The following is a 19,432-nucleotide window of genomic DNA, read 5'->3' as shown; positions in this document are numbered from 1 at the left end:
TTACCTTAAATTATCCTGAATGATCAAATCAAATTTTATTTGTGACATGCGCCGAACACAACATAAATGCTTAGTTTACAAGCCCTTAACCAACAATGCAGTTGAAGAAATAGAGTTAAGAAAAGATTTACTAAATCAAATAAAGTAAAAAATAAAATGAAAAGTAACACAAGAAAATAACAATACAAGGCTACAGGGGATACCGGTATATTGTCAATGTGCGGGGGTACAGGTTAGTCAAGGTCATTTGTACATGTAGGTAGGGGTAAAGTGCATAGATAATAAACATAAAGGACAAATGTGAGCACCTACCAAATGATTATAAAATTATACATTTATCCCTTACCTCCTCCATTATCAAATGGGTAATCTCAGCAACCCAGAAACAAAATCTTGCATAAATGCCAGCTACATAATTGCTGACAGATAATTTGTTAGTTCAACATGGTGGGTTCTTTTTGTGTCGGTAAAATAAATGATCTGGAAAATAGCAGTGGAAACGCCTTATGCTCAAATATTAATATAATAACCATCATATTGAAGTCAATTTGGTGTGTATGGTTTGGTGTGTGGTCCTCACAGCCTACCTGCACTGTACACTGTATCTGCCAGCTGTTGGTTAGAGTGCAGGTGCCAGGACCAGAGTAGTCACATTTGCTATTTGACGTACTAGTTTTGTTGAAAACACAATGGAAACACATTCAACTTTCGATTTTTACTCTGTACATGAAAACTTACATGAAAAAGTACATTTTGTGTGCACTCCATCATCACGCAATGATTTTTATCCAGAACAAGTCAGTTTGGTGGGAACATACCGCTGGTGGGAACATACCGCTGGTGGAAACATACCACTGGTGGGAACATACCACTGGTGGGAACATACCGCTGGTGGGAACATACCGCTGGTGGGAACATACCACTGGTGGGAACATACCACTGTTGGGAACATACCACTGTTGGGAACATACCACTGGTGGGAACATACCACTGTTGGGAACATACCACTGTTGGGAACATACCACTGTTGGGAACATACCACTGGTGGGAACATACCACTGTTGGGAACATACCGCTGGTGGGAACATACCACTGGTGGAAACATACCACTGTTGGGAACATACCACTGTTGGGAACATACCGCTGGTGGGAACATACCACTGGTGGGAACATACCACTGTTGGGAACATACCACTGTTGGGAACATACCGCTGGTGGGAACATACCACTGGTGGAAACATACCACTGGTGGGAACATACCACTGTTGGGAACATACCACTCGTGGGAACATACCACTGTTGGGAACATACCACTGGTGGGAACATACAAAAAGCTTTATACAGGCTCAGTTCCAGTACTATATTTACAATGTACAGGGATACTGGAGTGACAGAGGTAGATATGCATAGGGTTAAGGTGACTAGGCATCAGGATATATGATAAACAGAGTAGAAGCAGTGTAAATGAGGATTGTGTGTGTGCGTGTTTGTAGAGTCAGTATAAATGTGTGTGCAATGCATGTTAAGTGTGCGTTTGAGTTTCAGTGTGTGTTTGTGTTTCAGTGTGTGTGAGTGAGTGTGTAGAGTCCTGTGAGTGTGTAGAGCCCTGTGAGTGTGTGTTTGAGTTTCAGTGTGTGTGAGTGTGTGTGTGTTTGTGTTTCAGTGTGTGTGAGTGAGTGTGTAGAGTCCTGTGAGTGTGTGTTTGAGTTTCAGTGTGTGTGAGTGAGTGTGTAGAGTCCTGTGAGTGTGTAGAGTCCTGTGAGTGAGTAGAGTCCTGTGAGTGTGCATAGAGTGCAAAAATAGTCCATGTAGCCATTCTGTTAGCTATTTAGCAGTCTTATGGGTTGAGAATAGAAACTGTTCAGGAGCCTGTTGGTGTCAAACTTGATGCACCGGTACCGCTTGCCATGCGGAAACAGAGAGAACAGTCTATGGCTTGGGTGGCTGGAGTCTTTAACGATTTTCTGGGCCTTCCTTGTCTGATATAGAGGTCAGGGATGGCAGGGAGCTAGGACCTAGTGATGTACTGGGCTGTCCTCACCACCCAATGTAACGCAGTGCAACTGAGGGGCGGTGCTGTTGCCATACCAATCAGTGATGCAGCCTGTCAAGATGCTCTCAATGGTACAGCTGTAGAACTTTGAGTATTTGAGGGCCCATGCCACACTTTTTCAACTTCCTGAAGGGGAAGAGGCGCTGTCGCGCATTCTTGAAGACTGTGTGTGAGTGGACCATTTTAAGTCCTCAGTGATTTGGACACTGAGGAACTTGAAGCTCTCGACCCTCTCCAATGCAGCCCCATCAATGTGGATGGGAGTGTGCTCGCCCCCCCATTTCCTGTAGTCTACGATCAGCTCCTTGGTCCACACTGCTAGGTCACTGACCTCCTCCCTGTAGGCTGTCTCATCATGGCTGGTGATCAGGCCTACCACCGTTGTGTCGTCAGCAAACTTGATGATGGTGTTGGAGTTGTGCGTGGCCACGCCGTCGTGGGTGAACAGGGAGTACAGGAGGGGACTAATCACACATCCCTGTGGGGCCCCGTGTTGAGGGTCAACGTGGCGGAGGTGATGTTGCCTAACCTCACCACCTGGGGTCGGCCTGTCAGGAAGTCCAGGATCCAGTGTTCAGTACCAGGGTCCTAAGCTTGGCGACGAGCTTGGAGGGGACAATGGTGTTGAACGTTGAGCTGTTGTCAATGAACAGTATTCTCACATAGGTGTTCCTCTTGTCTAGATGAGTGTGTGTGGATCTGTCGGGGCAGTGTGCAAATTGGAGTGGGTCTAGGGTGTCTGGGATGATGGAGTTGATGCGTGCCATAACCAGCCTTTCAAAGCACTTCATGATTACAGATGTGAGTGCTACAGGGCAATAGTCATCGTGGCATGAAACCTTAGAGTTCTTGGGAACAGGAATGATGGTTGGTAGTCCTTGGCATAGAACTACATGTATAAGTAAGTGGACAAGTGTATTATAGGGTCTCTTTGCTCCTTGGTACCATTACAGTAACCCAACGACGTAAGCATTCATCGCAGACCCCAGGGTCCATCTCCTGATGTTGTGCACTTGATCAAGTCTCTAAACCAGGGGTGCTGTTCTGCGATGGACTCTGTTGCACTCCTACAAACATGTGCAGTGTGTTGGAATGTTGTGCACAGGAGAGGAACAGAAGAAGGACTCTATCTAATTCATATTAATGTTTATCAGCTAAGTGTCTCTTCTGCTTAACATTTAGGCCTGTACAGAGTGTGCAAAACATTAAGAACACATTTTGTACTGAGTTGCACCTTTTTCCTCAGAACACCCTCAATTCATTGGGGCATGGACCCTACAAGGTGTCGAAAGCGGTCCACAGGGATGCTGGCCCATGTTGAGTCCAATGCTTCCCAAAGTTATGTCAAGTTGTCTGGATGGTGTTCTTAATGTTCTGTGTATTGGCTATTCGGCATAGCTGGACTTGGGAAGGAGCTCACCGGAACTAAGTACCGGCACCTCAAATGTTCTACTGCTTGAGTTCCTGCACCTCTTATAGAATATTAGCTCAAAATGAATGCAGAGTTCCTGCACCTAAATATAAACAGTACCAGAATACAAAATGAGTACCAGAACCTATTTCAGTCCAAATCACTAGTAGGCTTACAATACACCAACAACTTTGCCTTCTTAGCATCAAATAAATAGGCTATGCAGAGCCGTGGTCTGGTCCGGTTGGGTCCACCCGGATATATAAGCTGTAGTTCCATAGACCCAGGACATGTGACAATCAAACAGGACCAGACCTGGACCTGAGTTACAAGTTGACATTTTGGACCTGAATCCGGAAGGGTCTCGGGTATCTGGTTTGGGCGGACCCGTGAAGACTTCTCCATTGAAGTACTCCATCCATCACCTCTCGCTAATATTCACATGGGATTACAGTCCGTACAGCAGCTTAACAAGTAACCTAATTACAGAATGGGTTTATGCTAACCACATAGAATACTGTAATTTACTGTACACTTTAGTGAGGGTCAATCTTTCTACTTTCCTCTTGGTGTTATTAGATTATTAGATTTGAGATGATTAGATTATTTTATTAGTCACATGTACACGGTCGCAGATGTAATTGCAGGGTACAGTGAAATTCTTAAGCTCCAGTGCAGGTCAAAAAGTGAAGTAAATGAAACAATAATAATAATAACAATAACAATATAATAATATTTACAACTGCAACAACTTCCGGACTTGTTTCAGTGCTGTTGTGCTGTTACTTGTTTTTTAAAACTTTTAATACATTTACCAACGTCGTAGTTTTTTCCCCTCGCTCAACTTCTTCACCCTGGACGCTTTATCTGGACATGGTTCTACAGGACCTCCACCAGCCGAAGCTAAGTATAACATATAACATAACATATAGTATAACATCCACCGGGTGTGGACCAAACCCTCTACAAGTGGCAGAAATAAAGCCTCTCTTAAACCTTGGCCCGGAAAATGTAGAAAAATATCAGCCTATATTGAATCTCCCATTCCTCTCAAACAAATGGAAAAATCTATTGCGCAGAAACTCACTGCCTTCCTGAAGACAAATAATGTAAACTAAATGCTTCAGTCTGGTTTTAGACCCCATCATAGCACTGAGACTGCACTCGTGAACGTGGTAAATGACCTTTTAATGGTGTCAGACCAAGGCTCTGCATCCGTCTTCGTGCTCTTAGACCTTCGAAACACTATTTGGTTTACACAATCAAGTTATGGCCTGGTTTAGTTCTTCTCTGTCAGAAAGATATCAGTTTGTCTCTGTGAATGGTTTGTCCTCTGACAAATCAATTGCAAGTCTCGGCGTTCCTCATGGTTCCGTTTTAGGACCACTATTGTTTTCACTATATATTCTACCTCTTGGGGATGTCATTCGGAAAAACAATGTCAACTTTCACTGCTATGCGGACGACACACAGCTGTACATTTCAATGAAACATGGTGAAGCCCCAAAATTGCCTACCCTGGAAGTCTGTAAGGAAGGACATAAGGAAGTGGATGGTGGAAAATGTATTACTTTTAAACTCAGACAAAACAGAAAAGCTTGTTCTAGGTCCCAAGAAACAAAGAGATCTGCTGTTGGATCTGACTGATGGTCTGGGGGTAGAAGCTATTGGCCAGTCTGACAGTTTTTGCCATGATGCTCCTATACTGCCTGCGTATTAGTGATGGAAGCGGGGAGAACAGGGCATGGCTTGGGTGGCTGAGGTAATTGATGATTTTCTTGGCCGTCCTGCGCCTGGAGGGCAGGCAGTGTGCATCCAATGGTGCCTTCAGCTGAGCATACCACCCTCTGTCGATCCTTGCGGTCAGCGGTGGTGGAGTTGCCTTACCAGGCCATGATGAAGCCCGACAGTATACTCTCGATGGTACTCCTGTAAAACACTGCAAGGGCCCTCGTGGACAATGCACATTTCTTCAGCCTCTTGAGGTGGAAGAGTCGCTGTCGTGCCTTATTCACTATAGGGTCCATGTGGTTTGACCATTTCAGCTCTTTGGAGATGTACCCAGAGGATCCTGATATTTTTGATCATCTTCACGGTGGCCCCGTTGATGAGGAGGGGGGCTGGCCAAGCCTGGTTCCTCCTGAAGTCCACAATCAGCTCCTTTGTTTCTCTGACGTTGAGGAACAGGTTGTTTACCTGGCACTATGCCGTCAGAGTGCCTACCTCCTTTCTGTAGGCTGTCTTGTCATTGTTGGTAATCAGGCCTACTACTGTCCTGTCGTCAGCCATCTTGATGACGGAGTTGTAACTGCGTAAGGCCACGCAGTCGTGGGCATACAGGGAATACAGGAGGGGACTGAGGACGCACCCTTGTGGGGCCCTGTGTTGGGGATCAGTGTGGAGGAGCTAATGTTGCCTAATTTCACCATGGAGACAGCTGATCAGGAAGTCCAGGACCCAGTTGCATAGGGAGGAGTTCAGTCCCTTGGCTTTGTGGTGAGCTTAGAGGACACTATGGTATTGAAGGCTGAACTGTAGTCAATGAACAACATTCATTCCTCACATATGCATTATTTTTGTCCAGGTAGGTGAGGGCAGTGTGCAGTGCAATTGCGATTGCTTCGTCTGTGGATCTATCGGGGCCGGTAGGCAATTTGGGGAGGGAGGAGGTGATGTGGTCTTTGACTTGGCTCTCTGAGCACTTCATGATGATGGGAGTGAGTGCTACAGCTCGGTAGTCATTCAGTTCAGTTACTTTCCTTTTGAAGTCCCTGTTTATGGCGTTCCAAATATCATGTTGACATGAAAGTAAATTATGGAATATTCCAGTTTATACCAATTTACTTTTAATACCAGTGAAATGCCAGGGCCAGTGAGGCCACAGCACGTCTTGACGTTCCTTCTGAGAGACTCGTGATATCGGTAAACCTAACGTGACGTCGCGTGCTTTCACTTGACAAGCACCAATATAAACCAATCATTGTCAGTCAATGTTTTACATCAGCCAATAGCGATTTCAGTATTTTGTTTAGAGGCGGGGTTTCTGAGAAACGGTGCGCAGTGAGTTAGGTTGTTAGCTAGAAAGTTAGCTAATGGCTGGGGGAAAGAGATCCTCCTCAACCCTCGCTTTGGGAGAGTTTCAGGATTTCCTGAAGTAAAAACAACCGACTATTCCACAAGAGATACCCCGAAAGGAAGTTAAGGTTAACAATAAGAACGCTAATATACGTATTGTCAATATAAGTATGCAGGATGCAGTAGCCGGGACGAGAATGCTGACGGACGGCTTCGAGGACGAGATTGACTCGGTGACTCCTCGCACCCCAGCGGTAGGGATGGGGGTCGGAGGAACACCAGGAGTCGGACTCCGGGGCATAGGGATTGGTGTGGGCGGAAAGAAAGTACGATTGTTCGGCGAGCCCGGTGGGCCTCCTACAGACAGACTGGATTTCAAACTGGCTGCTGCTGCAGTCCTTTCCTCTGGTCCCGGATCCAACAGCGACGAAGACGAGGTATCAGAGGTAACGTTTGCTAGATATGCTAGTTAGCCAGTTAACGTTCATCTCCTTGCCTAGACAGCTAGCTAGCTGTCCGCAGCCACCCCCTCCTAGGCTGACGAAATAACCTATAAAACAACTACGAATTTGCGCGAAACATGTCTCCAGCAAACTCAATTTCTCATGGGTTGTCAGACAAGGAGAACAGTGCAAGACACCGACATAATTGCACGATAATCGATAGAATGTTTTATTTATGCGGCGTAGGCTGTGACCACGGCCTAGTTCGGGTGGAAGCGATCATGCCATCGACAGCATTAGCTAGCTAACTTTAGCTAGCTAGTAAGTTAGCAATCGTCTCACAGCACAGACACACATTCTCGACTTCGCACACTGTACACATTGGTGGGAGAGCACGTATTCACACACGGCCAGAACAAGCAAGGGCTGTCAATCTTGCCAATATTAAAACTAGCTACCATTTTATGGTAATGGTGCAATTACGTCACCTTTCTGAAGTATATACATTTTAAATCCGACTGTTAGCTAGCGTTAACTGTCCTAACTAGTTGTCATCGGGCTGTCATAAATAACACAGAAATATCAGATGATATTTGTCTCAGCCTCGCGAGGCAGTGCCAACTCTATATCACTGTCCTGCGTTGTTACAATTCATAGCAGTCCCTTTTCAGAGTTGTGGCCAACTTTCCATGTGTTGGCAGAATCACAGGACACCATATTTGAGGTTGAAACACGTCTGTTGAGCTGATATCGCGAGCTACAACATAGTCACACAAACCACGATCTCCTGTTCTGTCATCTTTTAATGATGACGACAAATTAACGTGTTTAACTCTAAAATCATTCTTATGTGGACTGGTTCCCTTACACCGTTTGCCCTCACCACCAACTAACCCAACTCTAACCTGCCCTACTCAAACCTACCATGCCCTGCCCTACCCTACTCTAACTTACCCTACTCTAACTTACCCTACTCTAACTTACCCTACTCTAACTTACCCTACTCTAACTTACCCTACACTAACCTACCTGACTCTAACCTACCCTACTCTAATCTGTCTGTGGATTTGTGGTGGCCAACCATGACACTATCAAGTTGGTTGTGCGACTGACACATTGCTGCTACCTGTCTGGCTATTCGGTCCACTTCCTACATGGGCTACAAAGGCACCATGCCTGCCTTGTCATTCTAACTGTTGAGATGTAATTAGGCTTGCATGGTGTGATGTGACAGTATAGAATCCCATTCTAGGAACTGTCTAGGATCATGTTTTCCTGGAAACCAGACTTTGCAATGAATTCTACGTCGGGCAAAAATGAGTGTTTTGATTTTGAAGAAAGCGTTCTCTCACGACCTCTACAACCCAGCATGTTGAATAAAAATACATTTTAAACACTACTGGTTGTTACTGCTGTTCCTTTTGACAGTAGGAATGTGAGACAATCTATCCACAGGAAAGTATAATTAAATCACCTTATCAAGGCTCTGGTAGTGAGTTGAGATATCTATCACATGAAGCATGGGCAGAACCATGTCAATCCTGCACGAGCTCTGCAAGAATGCGTGCTTTTTCATATTGCGCCCATGCTTCAGGTGATTTATCTGAAGGCACTACCAGCTCTTTGAAAAGTTGATGTTATCATACTTTTCTGTGGATACAATGCATCTCATTCCTACCTGCGAAAGGACCAACCACACAGACAACTGTTAAAATAACATTTTATTCAATATTCTGGCTTGTAGAGGTGGTGAGAGAAAATGTTCCTGGCTCAACCGCTCATTTCTGCTTGACATAGAATTCAATGCAATCGGGTTTCCAGGCAAGGGTCATGTGTGATACATGTTGGAACTGTCAGCCCAGACAATAACCTGATAGTGGCTCAGGGCTAGGGGGCCCAAACCCAGATAATACTGGAAAACCAATCCACTAATAAGTTTCCCATATATTTCAACTAAGGATTTTATTTGTTAATGAGGCGTTGACATTTTCTTCTGTCATCTTACAAGTCTGTCTGTCGTAACATGTGCACCTATACAGAGAGCACTTTCACATGTCATGGTGTTGATGGAAGCTGTGGAGCATGTTAACATGTTGCAGACACTACCTGACCATACCATCAGTAAACCGTGAGCATTACGTCTGGAATGGATGTTAAGTTACGTTTAATTTGGAGCATGGTTCCAGGGATAGGAGACGACAGCGGGCAGCTATGGCTCTCGTGTCTGTAAGGAATATGTTGAGGCTGAATGTACGGTGTATGTCTGATATCGTTCATGTTTTGTGGCCTTAAAGGAATTTTACTTTATTTTTTTTTACATTTACATTTGTAATTTAGCAAGACGCTCTTATCCAGAGTGACTTACAGAAGCAATTAGGGTTAAGTGCCTTGCACAAGGGCACATTGACAGATTTTTCACCTAGTTGGCTCGGGGATTCGAATGAGCGCCCTTTCGATTACAATACTCTTAACCACTAGACTACCTGGCACCCCTCCATGAGGATCTGGCTGAAAGGGAGGTCTTGTTGTGAAACGTTAGCCTAGTGGAGAGCTCACTCCTGTGGGCTACAGCTGAACTCTGAGCTCCAGGATTAAGCAGATGCCTTTCCAGGCCTTTCCAGCTCTCCAGATGCCACACAGTGGTGGGAACTGTAGTTCATTGATGGGCAGGACTGATGACCAATGTTGTTTGTTGGTCCTCTTGGAACTACATCCCCCAAAGGTCATTTGGTTCTGCATTCCAAGTGTATCGCTACATTCCTTCACAGACTGTTACCGAGTCTGTGGACTCCCAGTAGCTGAGTTAGTTCAGTCAACTCTTTTTTTTATTTATTTTGAATGCTGTTTGACAGTTACAGGTGGCACATTATTTTCATTAAATATCTTAGTATCCTGTACTACTAGGAATGTGAACATTTTTTCACAATTATTTAAATGTTTTAGTGAATTTGAAACATTTTATTACCTATTGTCTGAAGTTTTACCACTTAATTCACGCTCTTTGAATATTGCTAGTGTTGAATTCACTATGTATTCCTTCATTTTATCTGCACTTCCTCATAAGCACTTGCATCACTTTCCTCAGAAATCTTTGCCAAGCAATGTTAGTAAACAGTACGCTAGTTTGGAACTGGGACAGGTTAGTCGGAATGTTGTTGGGTACACAGACAGACAAGTCCCTCTCTTTGGCCCTGACCTTGGGCAGCTCCAGTTCCAGCATGGAGCTGTGCGAGGGGGCCCATGCTGTATGTACTGAATTTGCTGCATGCTGTTTTCCTCGTCAATGCTGGTGTGTTGTTGTGTTAAAGGGTCAGCTATGGGGCCTCCTAAGTGGTGCAGCGCTCTAAGATCACTGCATCGCAGTGCTAGCTGTGTCACTACAGATCCTGATTCGATCCCAGGCTGTGTCGCGACCGGGAGACCCATGAGGCGGCACACAATTGGCCCAGCGTCGTCTGGGTTAGGGGAGGGTTTGGCCGGCCGGCATGTCCTTGTCCCATCGCGCTCTAGCGACTCCTTTGGCGGGCCGGACGCGAGCACGCTGACACTGTCACCCGGTGTACAATGTTTACTCTGACACATTGGTGCGGCTGGCTTCCAGGTTAAGCTAAATGGGGTGGGCTAGTAACCGAAAGGTTGCTGGATCAAATCCCCGAGCTGACAAGGTAAACATCTGTTCTTCCCCTGAACAAGGCAGTTAACCCAGTGTTCCCTGGTAGGCTGTCATTGTAAATGAGAATTTGTTCTTAAAACTGACTTGCCCAATGAAGTAAACAATCATACTAAATGGCTCCTGCTGTTTGGTGTCATTGTATGTGCTCGCAATTCATCAACATTGTGAGGCCTTTATATTAAAACCTTCACCTAATTGCAATGGGTCTCAGATTGGCTTCCAGTTCTTGGAGGGCATGAGGGTGTCTTGGACCGTAGTTTAGCAAGGCGGTGTGTAGCCTGATTGAGCTGCGCTTGCAAAGTACAGCATCCTTTCCCATTATCCATTAGTTTAGGGCTCATAGTCAAGTAAACCATTTTTAAAGAAGGCATCATCCAATTACCTCTTTCTCTCCCACGACACTGCTGGGGCTTTACGTTCAGAAAAGTAAGCTTGGAACGTGTCTTTCTTCTGCAAAGTTTGTTGCTGCTGTGTTTCCTTCTCTTTAAATACAAATTAAATTAGCCTTATGATAGCCTACCTTAATTAAATAACATCAAAATAAGCCTAATCAGACATGTAAAGTTGTGGATATAAGTCCAGTCAGACATGTAAAGGCGTGGATATAAGCCCAGTCAGACATGTAAAGGCGTGGATATAAGCCCAGTCAGACATGTAAAGTTGTGGATATAAGCCCAGTCAGACATGTAAAGTTGTGGATATAAAGTCGTGGATGTAAAGTTGTGGATATAAGCCCAGTCAGACATGTAAAGTCGTGGATGTAAAGTCGTGGATATAAGCCCAGTCAGACATGTAAAGTCGTGGATGTAAAGTTGTGGATATAAGCCCAGTCAGACATGTAAAGGCGTGGATATAAGCCCAGTCAGACATGTAAAGGCGTGGATATAAAGTCAGATATGTAAAGGTGTGGATATAAGCCCAGTCATACATGTAAAGGTGTGGATATAAGCCCAGTCAGACATGTAAAGGTGTGGATATAAGCCCAGTCAGACATGTAAAGGTGTGGATATAAGCCCAGTCAGACATGTAAAGGTGTGGATATAAGCCCAGTCAGACATGTAAAGTTGTGGATATAAGCCCAGTCAGACATGTAAAGGCGTGGATATAAGCCCAGTCAGACATGTAAAGGCGTGGATATAAGCCCAGTCAGACATGTAAAGGTGTGGATATAAGCCCAGTCAGACATGTAAAGTTGTGGATATAAGTCCAGTCAGACATGTAAAGGCGTGGATATAAGCCCAGTCAGACATGTAAAGGTGTGGATATAAGCCCAGTCAGACATGTAAAGTTGTGGATATAAGTCCAGTCAGACATGTAAAGTTGTGGATATAAGCCCAGTCAGACATGTAAAGTTGTGGATATAAGCCCAGTCAGACATGTAAAGTTGTGGATATAAGTCCAGTCAGACATGTAAAGTTGTGGATATAAGTCCAGTCAGACATGTAAAGTTGTGGATATAAGCCCAGTCAGACATGTAAAGTTGTGGATATAAGCCCAGTCAGACATGTAAAGTTGTGGATATAAGCCCAGTCAGACATGTAAAGTTGTGGATATAAGCCCAGTCAGACATGTAAAGTTGTGGATATAAGCCCAGTCAGACATGTAAAGTTGTGGATAGGATGGAGAAGGATGGTCAAGTATTTATTTCTTCTGGTTATCTTGAGCTCCGGCTGCCTCTGCCTATATATATATTTAAAAAAGAAATGTTAAATGGAATATCGACATGTGTGCAGAGGCCCATTATCAGCAACCATCACTCCTGTCCTTTAGACAAGCTGAATATCTGGAGCATCAGCATTTGTTGGTTCGATTACGGGCTCAAAATGGCCAGAAACAAAGACCTTCCTTTTGAAACTCGTCAGTCTATTCTTGTTCTGAGAAATTAAGGCTATTCCATGTGAGAAATTGCCAAGAAACGGAAGATCTCGTACCACACTGTGTACTACTCCCTTCACAGAACAGCGCAAATTGGCACTAACCAAAATAGAAAGAGGGGTGGCCCCGGTGCACAACTGAGCAAGAGGACAAGTACATTACATTGTTATTCAAACTAGACAGACGTCTCACAAGTCCTCAACTGGCAGCTTCATTAAATAGTACCCGCAAAACACTAGCCTCAAGGTCAACAGTGACGAGGCAACTCCAGGATGCTGGCCTTTTAGGCAGAGTTCTTCTGTCTAGTGTCTGTTCTTTTTCCCATCTTAATTTTTTCTTTTTATTGGCCAGTCTGAGATGTGGCTTTTTCTTTAACTCTGCCTACAAGGCCAGCATCCCGGAGTTGCCTCTACACTTTTGAGGCTGGTGTTTTGCGGCTACTATTTAATGAAGCTGCCAGTAGTGACGCCAAACCTTTGAACGGTAGTATGTATGTATATGATAATAATATTATTAGTTGATTTAATTCAAACTTATGGTGTGTATGTATGGAAAAGGATGTTTAAACATTTCGACCAATCGATTTGGTTGAAAGAACAGAACTTTCACTCTGCCAATATTTTCTTTAGTCGGGGGCCGCCCTAATAGGTAGGCCAATAGGTTTTTATGCAAAATAACTCTATGAAAGCTCCTTGGAAGAACTAATATGTCAGGGCTATTGGGTCAAAATCAATCATAGCCTATTTTATAGCTAAACTAACAAAAATGAACCAAACTTTTAAGATATCCAATTTTTTTTGTTTATAAATAGTTTGCTAGAATGACACAGCTAGCTACCCACTTCCTTCCTTCCTGTTAGCATGTGCACATAGTACACCATCATGCTTTCGGGATACGTGTCTTTTCAGATTCCACAATGATTCTTTAGTTGTGGAGACTACATCACTGCACTCCCTGTCTTGCTCTTGGTCCTCATCTTTCTAAGTCACCTTGATTTTGCACCTGTGTTTTCAGTTTCTGTATGAAAATAGTTAGTGAACTCCATGAACGTAGCTAAAGCAAGGGGCTATAGCAGCACACAAGTAACCTACAAATGCATGCTGGGCCATGCATGCCCTGAGCTCATGAAGTGAGTGCCACTGAAGCGATGCTGGAGTGAAATTGGGAACTTTCGGGAACTCATTCTGCGCTCCAGTCAAAGTGGGCTTGCTTCGCTCCTCACTTCACTCCACTCACGTGCTCTGGAGTCACACAGATGATTTAGACTATAATGAACAAAATGCAATAATTTCAATGATTTTACTGAGGTACAGTTTATATGAGGAAATTAGTTTACATTTATTTTTTTATTCAACCTTTTATTTAACTAAGTCAGTTAAGAACATTCTTATTTTCAATGATGAACAGCTGGTTAACTGCCTTGTTCAGGGGCAGAACGACAGATTGTTACTTTGTCAGCTCTGGGATTCGATCTAGCAACCTTTCGGTTACTGGCCCAACGCTCTAGCCACTAGGCTACCTGCCGCACCACACGTGTTCTGCGGTTGTGAGGCCGGTTGGACATACTGCCAAATTCTCAAAGATTAAAGTTTGAGGCGGCTTATGGTAGAGAAATTAACATATTTTTCTCTGGCAACAGCTCTGGTGGACATTCCTGCAGTCAGCATGCCAATTGTGCACCCCCTCAACTTGAGAAATCTGTGGCATTGTGTTGCGTGACACAACTGCACATTCTAGTGGCCTTTTATTATCCCCAGCACAAGGTGCACCTGTGTATTGATCATGCTGTTTAATCAACTTCTTGATATGCCACACTTGTCAGCTGGATGGATTATCTCGGCAAAGGAGAAATGCTCACTAACATGGATGTAAACACATTTGTGCACAAAATTTGAGACATTTCTGCAATCTTTAATTTCAGCTCATGAAACATGGGACCAACACTTTGCATGTTGCGTTCATGGTTTTTGTTCAGTATAATTTCATTCTAAACTGACGATTATAATTAGTTGATTATTGGAGCCAGGTATGTTAGCTGGGGCAGGGACAAGTGTGCCACTAATCAGGCCCCTGAGGACATTAGTTGTCCATCCCTGATCTAAAGCGCGTCACAGCACAGTGTGTGCATACCTTTTTTAAGAATCTTTATTTGTGTTTCTTTTTCCTCAAATAAGGCTCAGTGGTTTATGTATCTTTAGCCTTGGCTTGGCGGAATCTTCCTTAATACCCAGACCGTGTCATTAATGAGGCCTCTGGGCCAATGAGAATGTGTCAGGCTGCATTGCTGCCCTAGAGGCAGAGGCTACGGGTGGAGGGAGGGAATCAGACCTTAAAAGACACCTGGGTGTGTACAGAGTGCCTAATGTCTAGGTCAACAAGTGGAAAAACCAACGCAGGCCTGAGACCTACATATTGGACAGGGACTCCTTGAGAAATGACAGGGGGAGGTTTTGTTTCACTGTCCCTGCCTTCTAGCTCTCCCATAGGTCAGGTGACCTATACACACACGTTCAGGGAAAACTTGAGGCTCGGACTAAAGCCTTCCGCATGCTTCAGTTCGGTTGGCGAGTATGCTCCGAACGAGGGCTCGCATACTCCCTTAAAAAACGAGAAAGCAGCAATAGTACTGTTTGTCCATTTTGAGATGTCAAAGCGACTCATACATACACTTCCTCAAAATCGTCAATGAATCTACGATAGCTAAAATCTTTCATTAATTGACTTTTTTGCCAAGGTGATCTTAATTGCACAATTTTACAACTAAGATGTTTGGTTCAGTGTTTCTCAAGTGAAAAAATGTACATGCGTTATTAGTCTCTCGTTGAATGACAAACACTTAATTGAAGAATCCCTACTGTTGACCAATCACCGGCGAAGGGACGTACACTTCGACTACCGACTTGGGCCAACAGCAAAAAACCTTGCCGAAGACCAAAACTAACAACTTCACAATGTGCTCCTAATATGTTGTGGAACTGTTCCGGATGGGAAGCCTTACGTCTCATACAGACACAACTTTGGACCAAAATGGTGAGACATGTAACCGAACCTCCCCTTTTTATAAACAATACAAATCTCTGACATCATTCTCTAGTAAATGTTAGAAATATGGAACCACCCCGCTCATTTGATTGGTCAATTGTCCAGAGTAGATGACCGATCCTTTCTACCCCGCAACACGCCACGGCCAATACGTTTCAGTTGCAGTTGGTTATCTGAGCCACATGTTTTTACTCACTCATGGAGAGGTGGTGTTGGAGAAAAACATCCAGTCATGTAAATAAGAGTGGAGATGTGCAGGACACCAGTCAACCTGAAGAACTGTGCTTGTTTACATTACATGACTCCAGCCATAGTTGTTGATGGACAGAGTTGAATAAGACCTATGGATGCAGATTTTCAAGCAATGTAATATTACACATTTTGGGGGTCGGCTGCAGATCAAGATGCAACATCAAGTGAGATTTTCCCTTCTGCTGTTATGTGCTTTTATATGTTATGCGTTGCTTACACTTGTCTCTCTCCCTCTTCTTCTTACCCCAGGTGGAGTCATTTATCTTGGACCAGGAGGACTTGGAGAACCCCATCATGAAGACGGCCTCGGAGCTGCTTTTGTCCAGTGCCACAGACGGAGTGGACCTCCGCACTGTCGACCCAGAGACACAGGCCCGCCTCGAGGCCCTGCTAGAGGCTGCAGGTACGCGCTCTAAACCCTCACCTCTAACCCCTCACCTAGACACGGGCCTGCTAGAGGCTGCAGGTACGAGCTCTAAACCCTCACCTCTAACCCCTCACCTAGACACGGGCCTGCTAGAGGCTGCAGGTACGAGCTCTAAACCCTCACCTCTAACCCCTCACCTAGACACGGGCCTGCTAGAGACTGCAGGTACGAGACTGAATCCATTACTGGGCCCTAACCCTGGCCGCTGTCGTTCAGAACCCAACTGTGCCTGATCCCACGGTTCAGCCCTTTCCCTAACCTTCCTCTATTTAATTGAACTCAATTCAAACTCATCTCACCCTAGGACTTCGGCCTAGTACCCCCATCCAAACCAATTCCATCCAACCCTACTTGACCTGAAAGGACCCCACCAGCAACCCCATTCTACCCTACCAGACCCCAACCCTCCCCATCTAGTACCGCCCCCCAAACCTGCCACCTTGTCTTGTTGTCTGTTGCAGTTCTGCTTGATTTGTTGAAGTGAACATGTGGTTGTCTGCATCGAACACAGCATAGCTTTCACCCATCATCTGACCATCACTGATTACTTCAGGGGAAAGAAGGAGGCATTTCAAACAGGGGAACGTCAGCGTGATGGGAAGCCAGGAAGAGATATGTCCGTGTTTCTAGTGTGTGTGTGCGTGCGCGCGCTGCCTACGTGTGTCCAGCTTTTCAGTGTTGTAGTGTTAGAGCAGGTGCTTATGGGTAAACATTCTCTGTCTGTGTTATATGGACATGGGTGTGTTTCTAGGTTTTACAGTAACACAGTATTCAAGAATGTAAATGTTACTGTAAAAATATTTTTGTTCCGTATAAATATCAACAGAAAATGCAAATGGCAGGAAAACGTCAATGTTGTCTTCACTCTCTCACACACAGGCTGGATCCTTAATGGCACCCTATTCCCTATCCCAGAGGCCTATGGGTCTTAATCAAAAGTATGGCACTATATAGGGAATAGGCTGCCATTTCGGACAACGTTTCTGTGCTGCCTTAATGATTTATTTCACCTTTATTTAATCAAGTCAATTGAGAACCTATTCTCATTTACAATGACTACCTGGCCAAGAGGTATAACGGATTACAGAACACACAATAGCACTAAACATAACGCACTATATACAGAGAAAAGGTTCATCAAACATATCATTAGATTTTTTTTCATGTTTACACCCTTTCTACTTTTTCCACATGTTACAGCCTGAATTTTAAAATAGATTAACATGTGGATTACCCCATCATTACCCCATCATATCAAAGTGGAATTCTGTTTCACTAACCTATACACATTACCCCATGTCAAAGTGGAATTCTGTTTCACTGACCTATACACATTACCCCATGTCAAAGTGGAATTATGTTTCACTGATCTAAACACATTACCCCATCATTACCCCATCATATCAAAGTGGAATTCTGTTCCACTAACCTATACACATTACCCCATCATTACCCCATGTCAAAGTGGAATTCTGTTTCACTGATCTAAACACATTACCCATCATTACCCCATCATATCAAAGTGGAATTCTGTTTCACTGATCTAAACACATTACCCCATCATTACCCCATGTCAAAGTGGAATTCTGTTTTGTAGAACATTTGAGAAATGAATAAAACATGAAAAGCTGAAATGTCTTGAGTGAATAAGTATTTAAAACCCCTTTGTTATGACAAGCCTAAATAAGTTCAGGAGTAAAAATGTGCCTAACAAGTCACAAGTTGCTTAGACTCGTCCGTATTCAATAATAGTGGTTAACCTCATTTTTGAATGTCGACCCCACCAATACAGTCATGTAAGGAGAGGAAGGAAACTGCTCAGAGATTTCACCATGAGGCCAATGTTGATTTTAAAATGGTTACAGCATTGAATGGCTGTGATATGAGAGAAACTAGGATAGCTCAACATTGTAGTTACTCCACAATACTAACCTAAATGACAGTGTGAAAAGATGGTAGCCTGTACAGAATAAAACATATTCTAAAACATGCATTCTGTATACAAGGCACTTAACTAATACTGCAAAACATGTGACCAAGAAATGAACGTTATGTCCTAAATAATAAAGCGTTGTGGTGTTCAAGGAAATACTTTCTGAAAGCACGGTAGCTGTCAGTTTTATTTATATAGAGACACTGTAATTCTGGGAACTACCTAACATTTTGTCTCTGTTATGGGGTTAAAAGTTTTCATGGGCACAAAACTCCAAAATAATACATGTGAATGCATGTATATATATGTACATTATCAGTCAAGTTTGGACAGCTACTCATTCCATGGGTTTTCTCTATTACACTTTTCTACATTGTAGAATAATAGTGAAGACAAACTATGAAATACCACATATGGAATTATGTAGTAACCAAAAAAAGTTTTAATTAAACAAATCAAAATATATTTGAGATTCTTCAAAGTAGCCACCCTTTGCCTTGACAACTTTTCACACTCTTGGCATTCTCTCAACCAGCTTCATGAGGTAGTCACCTGAAATGCAGTTCAATTAACAGGTGTACCTTGTTAATTTGTGGAATTCTTTTCCTTAATGCGTTTGAGCCTATCAGTTGTGTTGTGACAAGGTATGGGTGGTATACAGAAGATTAGTAAAAGACCAAGTCCATATTATGGCAAGACCAGCTCAAATAAGCAAAGAAACAGCAGTCCGTTACTTCAGACATGGTCAGGCAATGTGGAAAATGTAAAGAACTTTGAAAGTTTCTTCAAGTGCAGTCGCAAAAACCATCAAGCGCTATGATGAAACTGGCTCTCATGAGGACCGACACAGGAAAGGAAGACCCAGAGGATGTAGAGAATAAATTCATTAGTTACAAGCCTCAGAAATTGCAGCCCAAATAAATGCTTCAGAGTTCAAGTAACACACACTACTTTTTTTTCGTTTTTCCCCCTTTTAAAAAAATAAATAATTTTACCCCCTTTTCTCCCCAATTTCGTGGTATCCAATTGTTAGTAATTACTATCTTGTCTCATCGCTACAACTCCCGCACGGGGCTCGGGAGAGACGAAGGTCGAAAGCCATGCGTCCTCCGAAACACAACCCAACCAAGCCGCACTGCTTCTTAACACAGCGCGCATCCAACCTGGAAGCCAGCCGCACCAATGTGTTAGAGCACCTGGGTACCTTGGTTAGCCCTCACTGCGCCCGGCCCGCCACAGGAGTCGCTG

At 43.9% G+C, this 19,432-nt stretch overlaps 1 protein-coding gene across 12 annotated transcripts in view; it reads left to right on the top strand.

The window, feature by feature from the left end:
- Positions 1 to 6,522: 6,522 nt before the first annotated feature.
- Positions 6,523 to 19,432, top strand: part of LOC110487768 (ankyrin repeat and KH domain-containing protein 1) — an 89,857-nt gene continuing 76,947 nt past the window's right edge. For all 12 annotated transcript variants that reach the window (XM_036943269.1, XM_036943268.1, XM_036943267.1 and 9 more), the window contains exons 1-2: positions 6,523 to 6,985; positions 16,074 to 16,227. In XM_036943269.1, the coding sequence (XP_036799164.1) occupies positions 6,710 to 6,985; positions 16,074 to 16,227 (430 nt within the window). In that variant the 5' untranslated portion in view covers positions 6,523 to 6,709. The remainder of the gene's footprint in view (positions 6,986 to 16,073; positions 16,228 to 19,432) is intronic.

Source organism: Oncorhynchus mykiss, chromosome 14 (genome assembly GCF_013265735.2).
Source record: "Oncorhynchus mykiss isolate Arlee chromosome 14, USDA_OmykA_1.1, whole genome shotgun sequence".
NCBI classification, from domain to species: domain Eukaryota; kingdom Metazoa; phylum Chordata; class Actinopteri; order Salmoniformes; family Salmonidae; genus Oncorhynchus; species Oncorhynchus mykiss.
The sequence above is the reverse complement of the archived record's forward strand: the minus strand, read 5'-3'. Positions and strand labels throughout refer to the sequence as shown.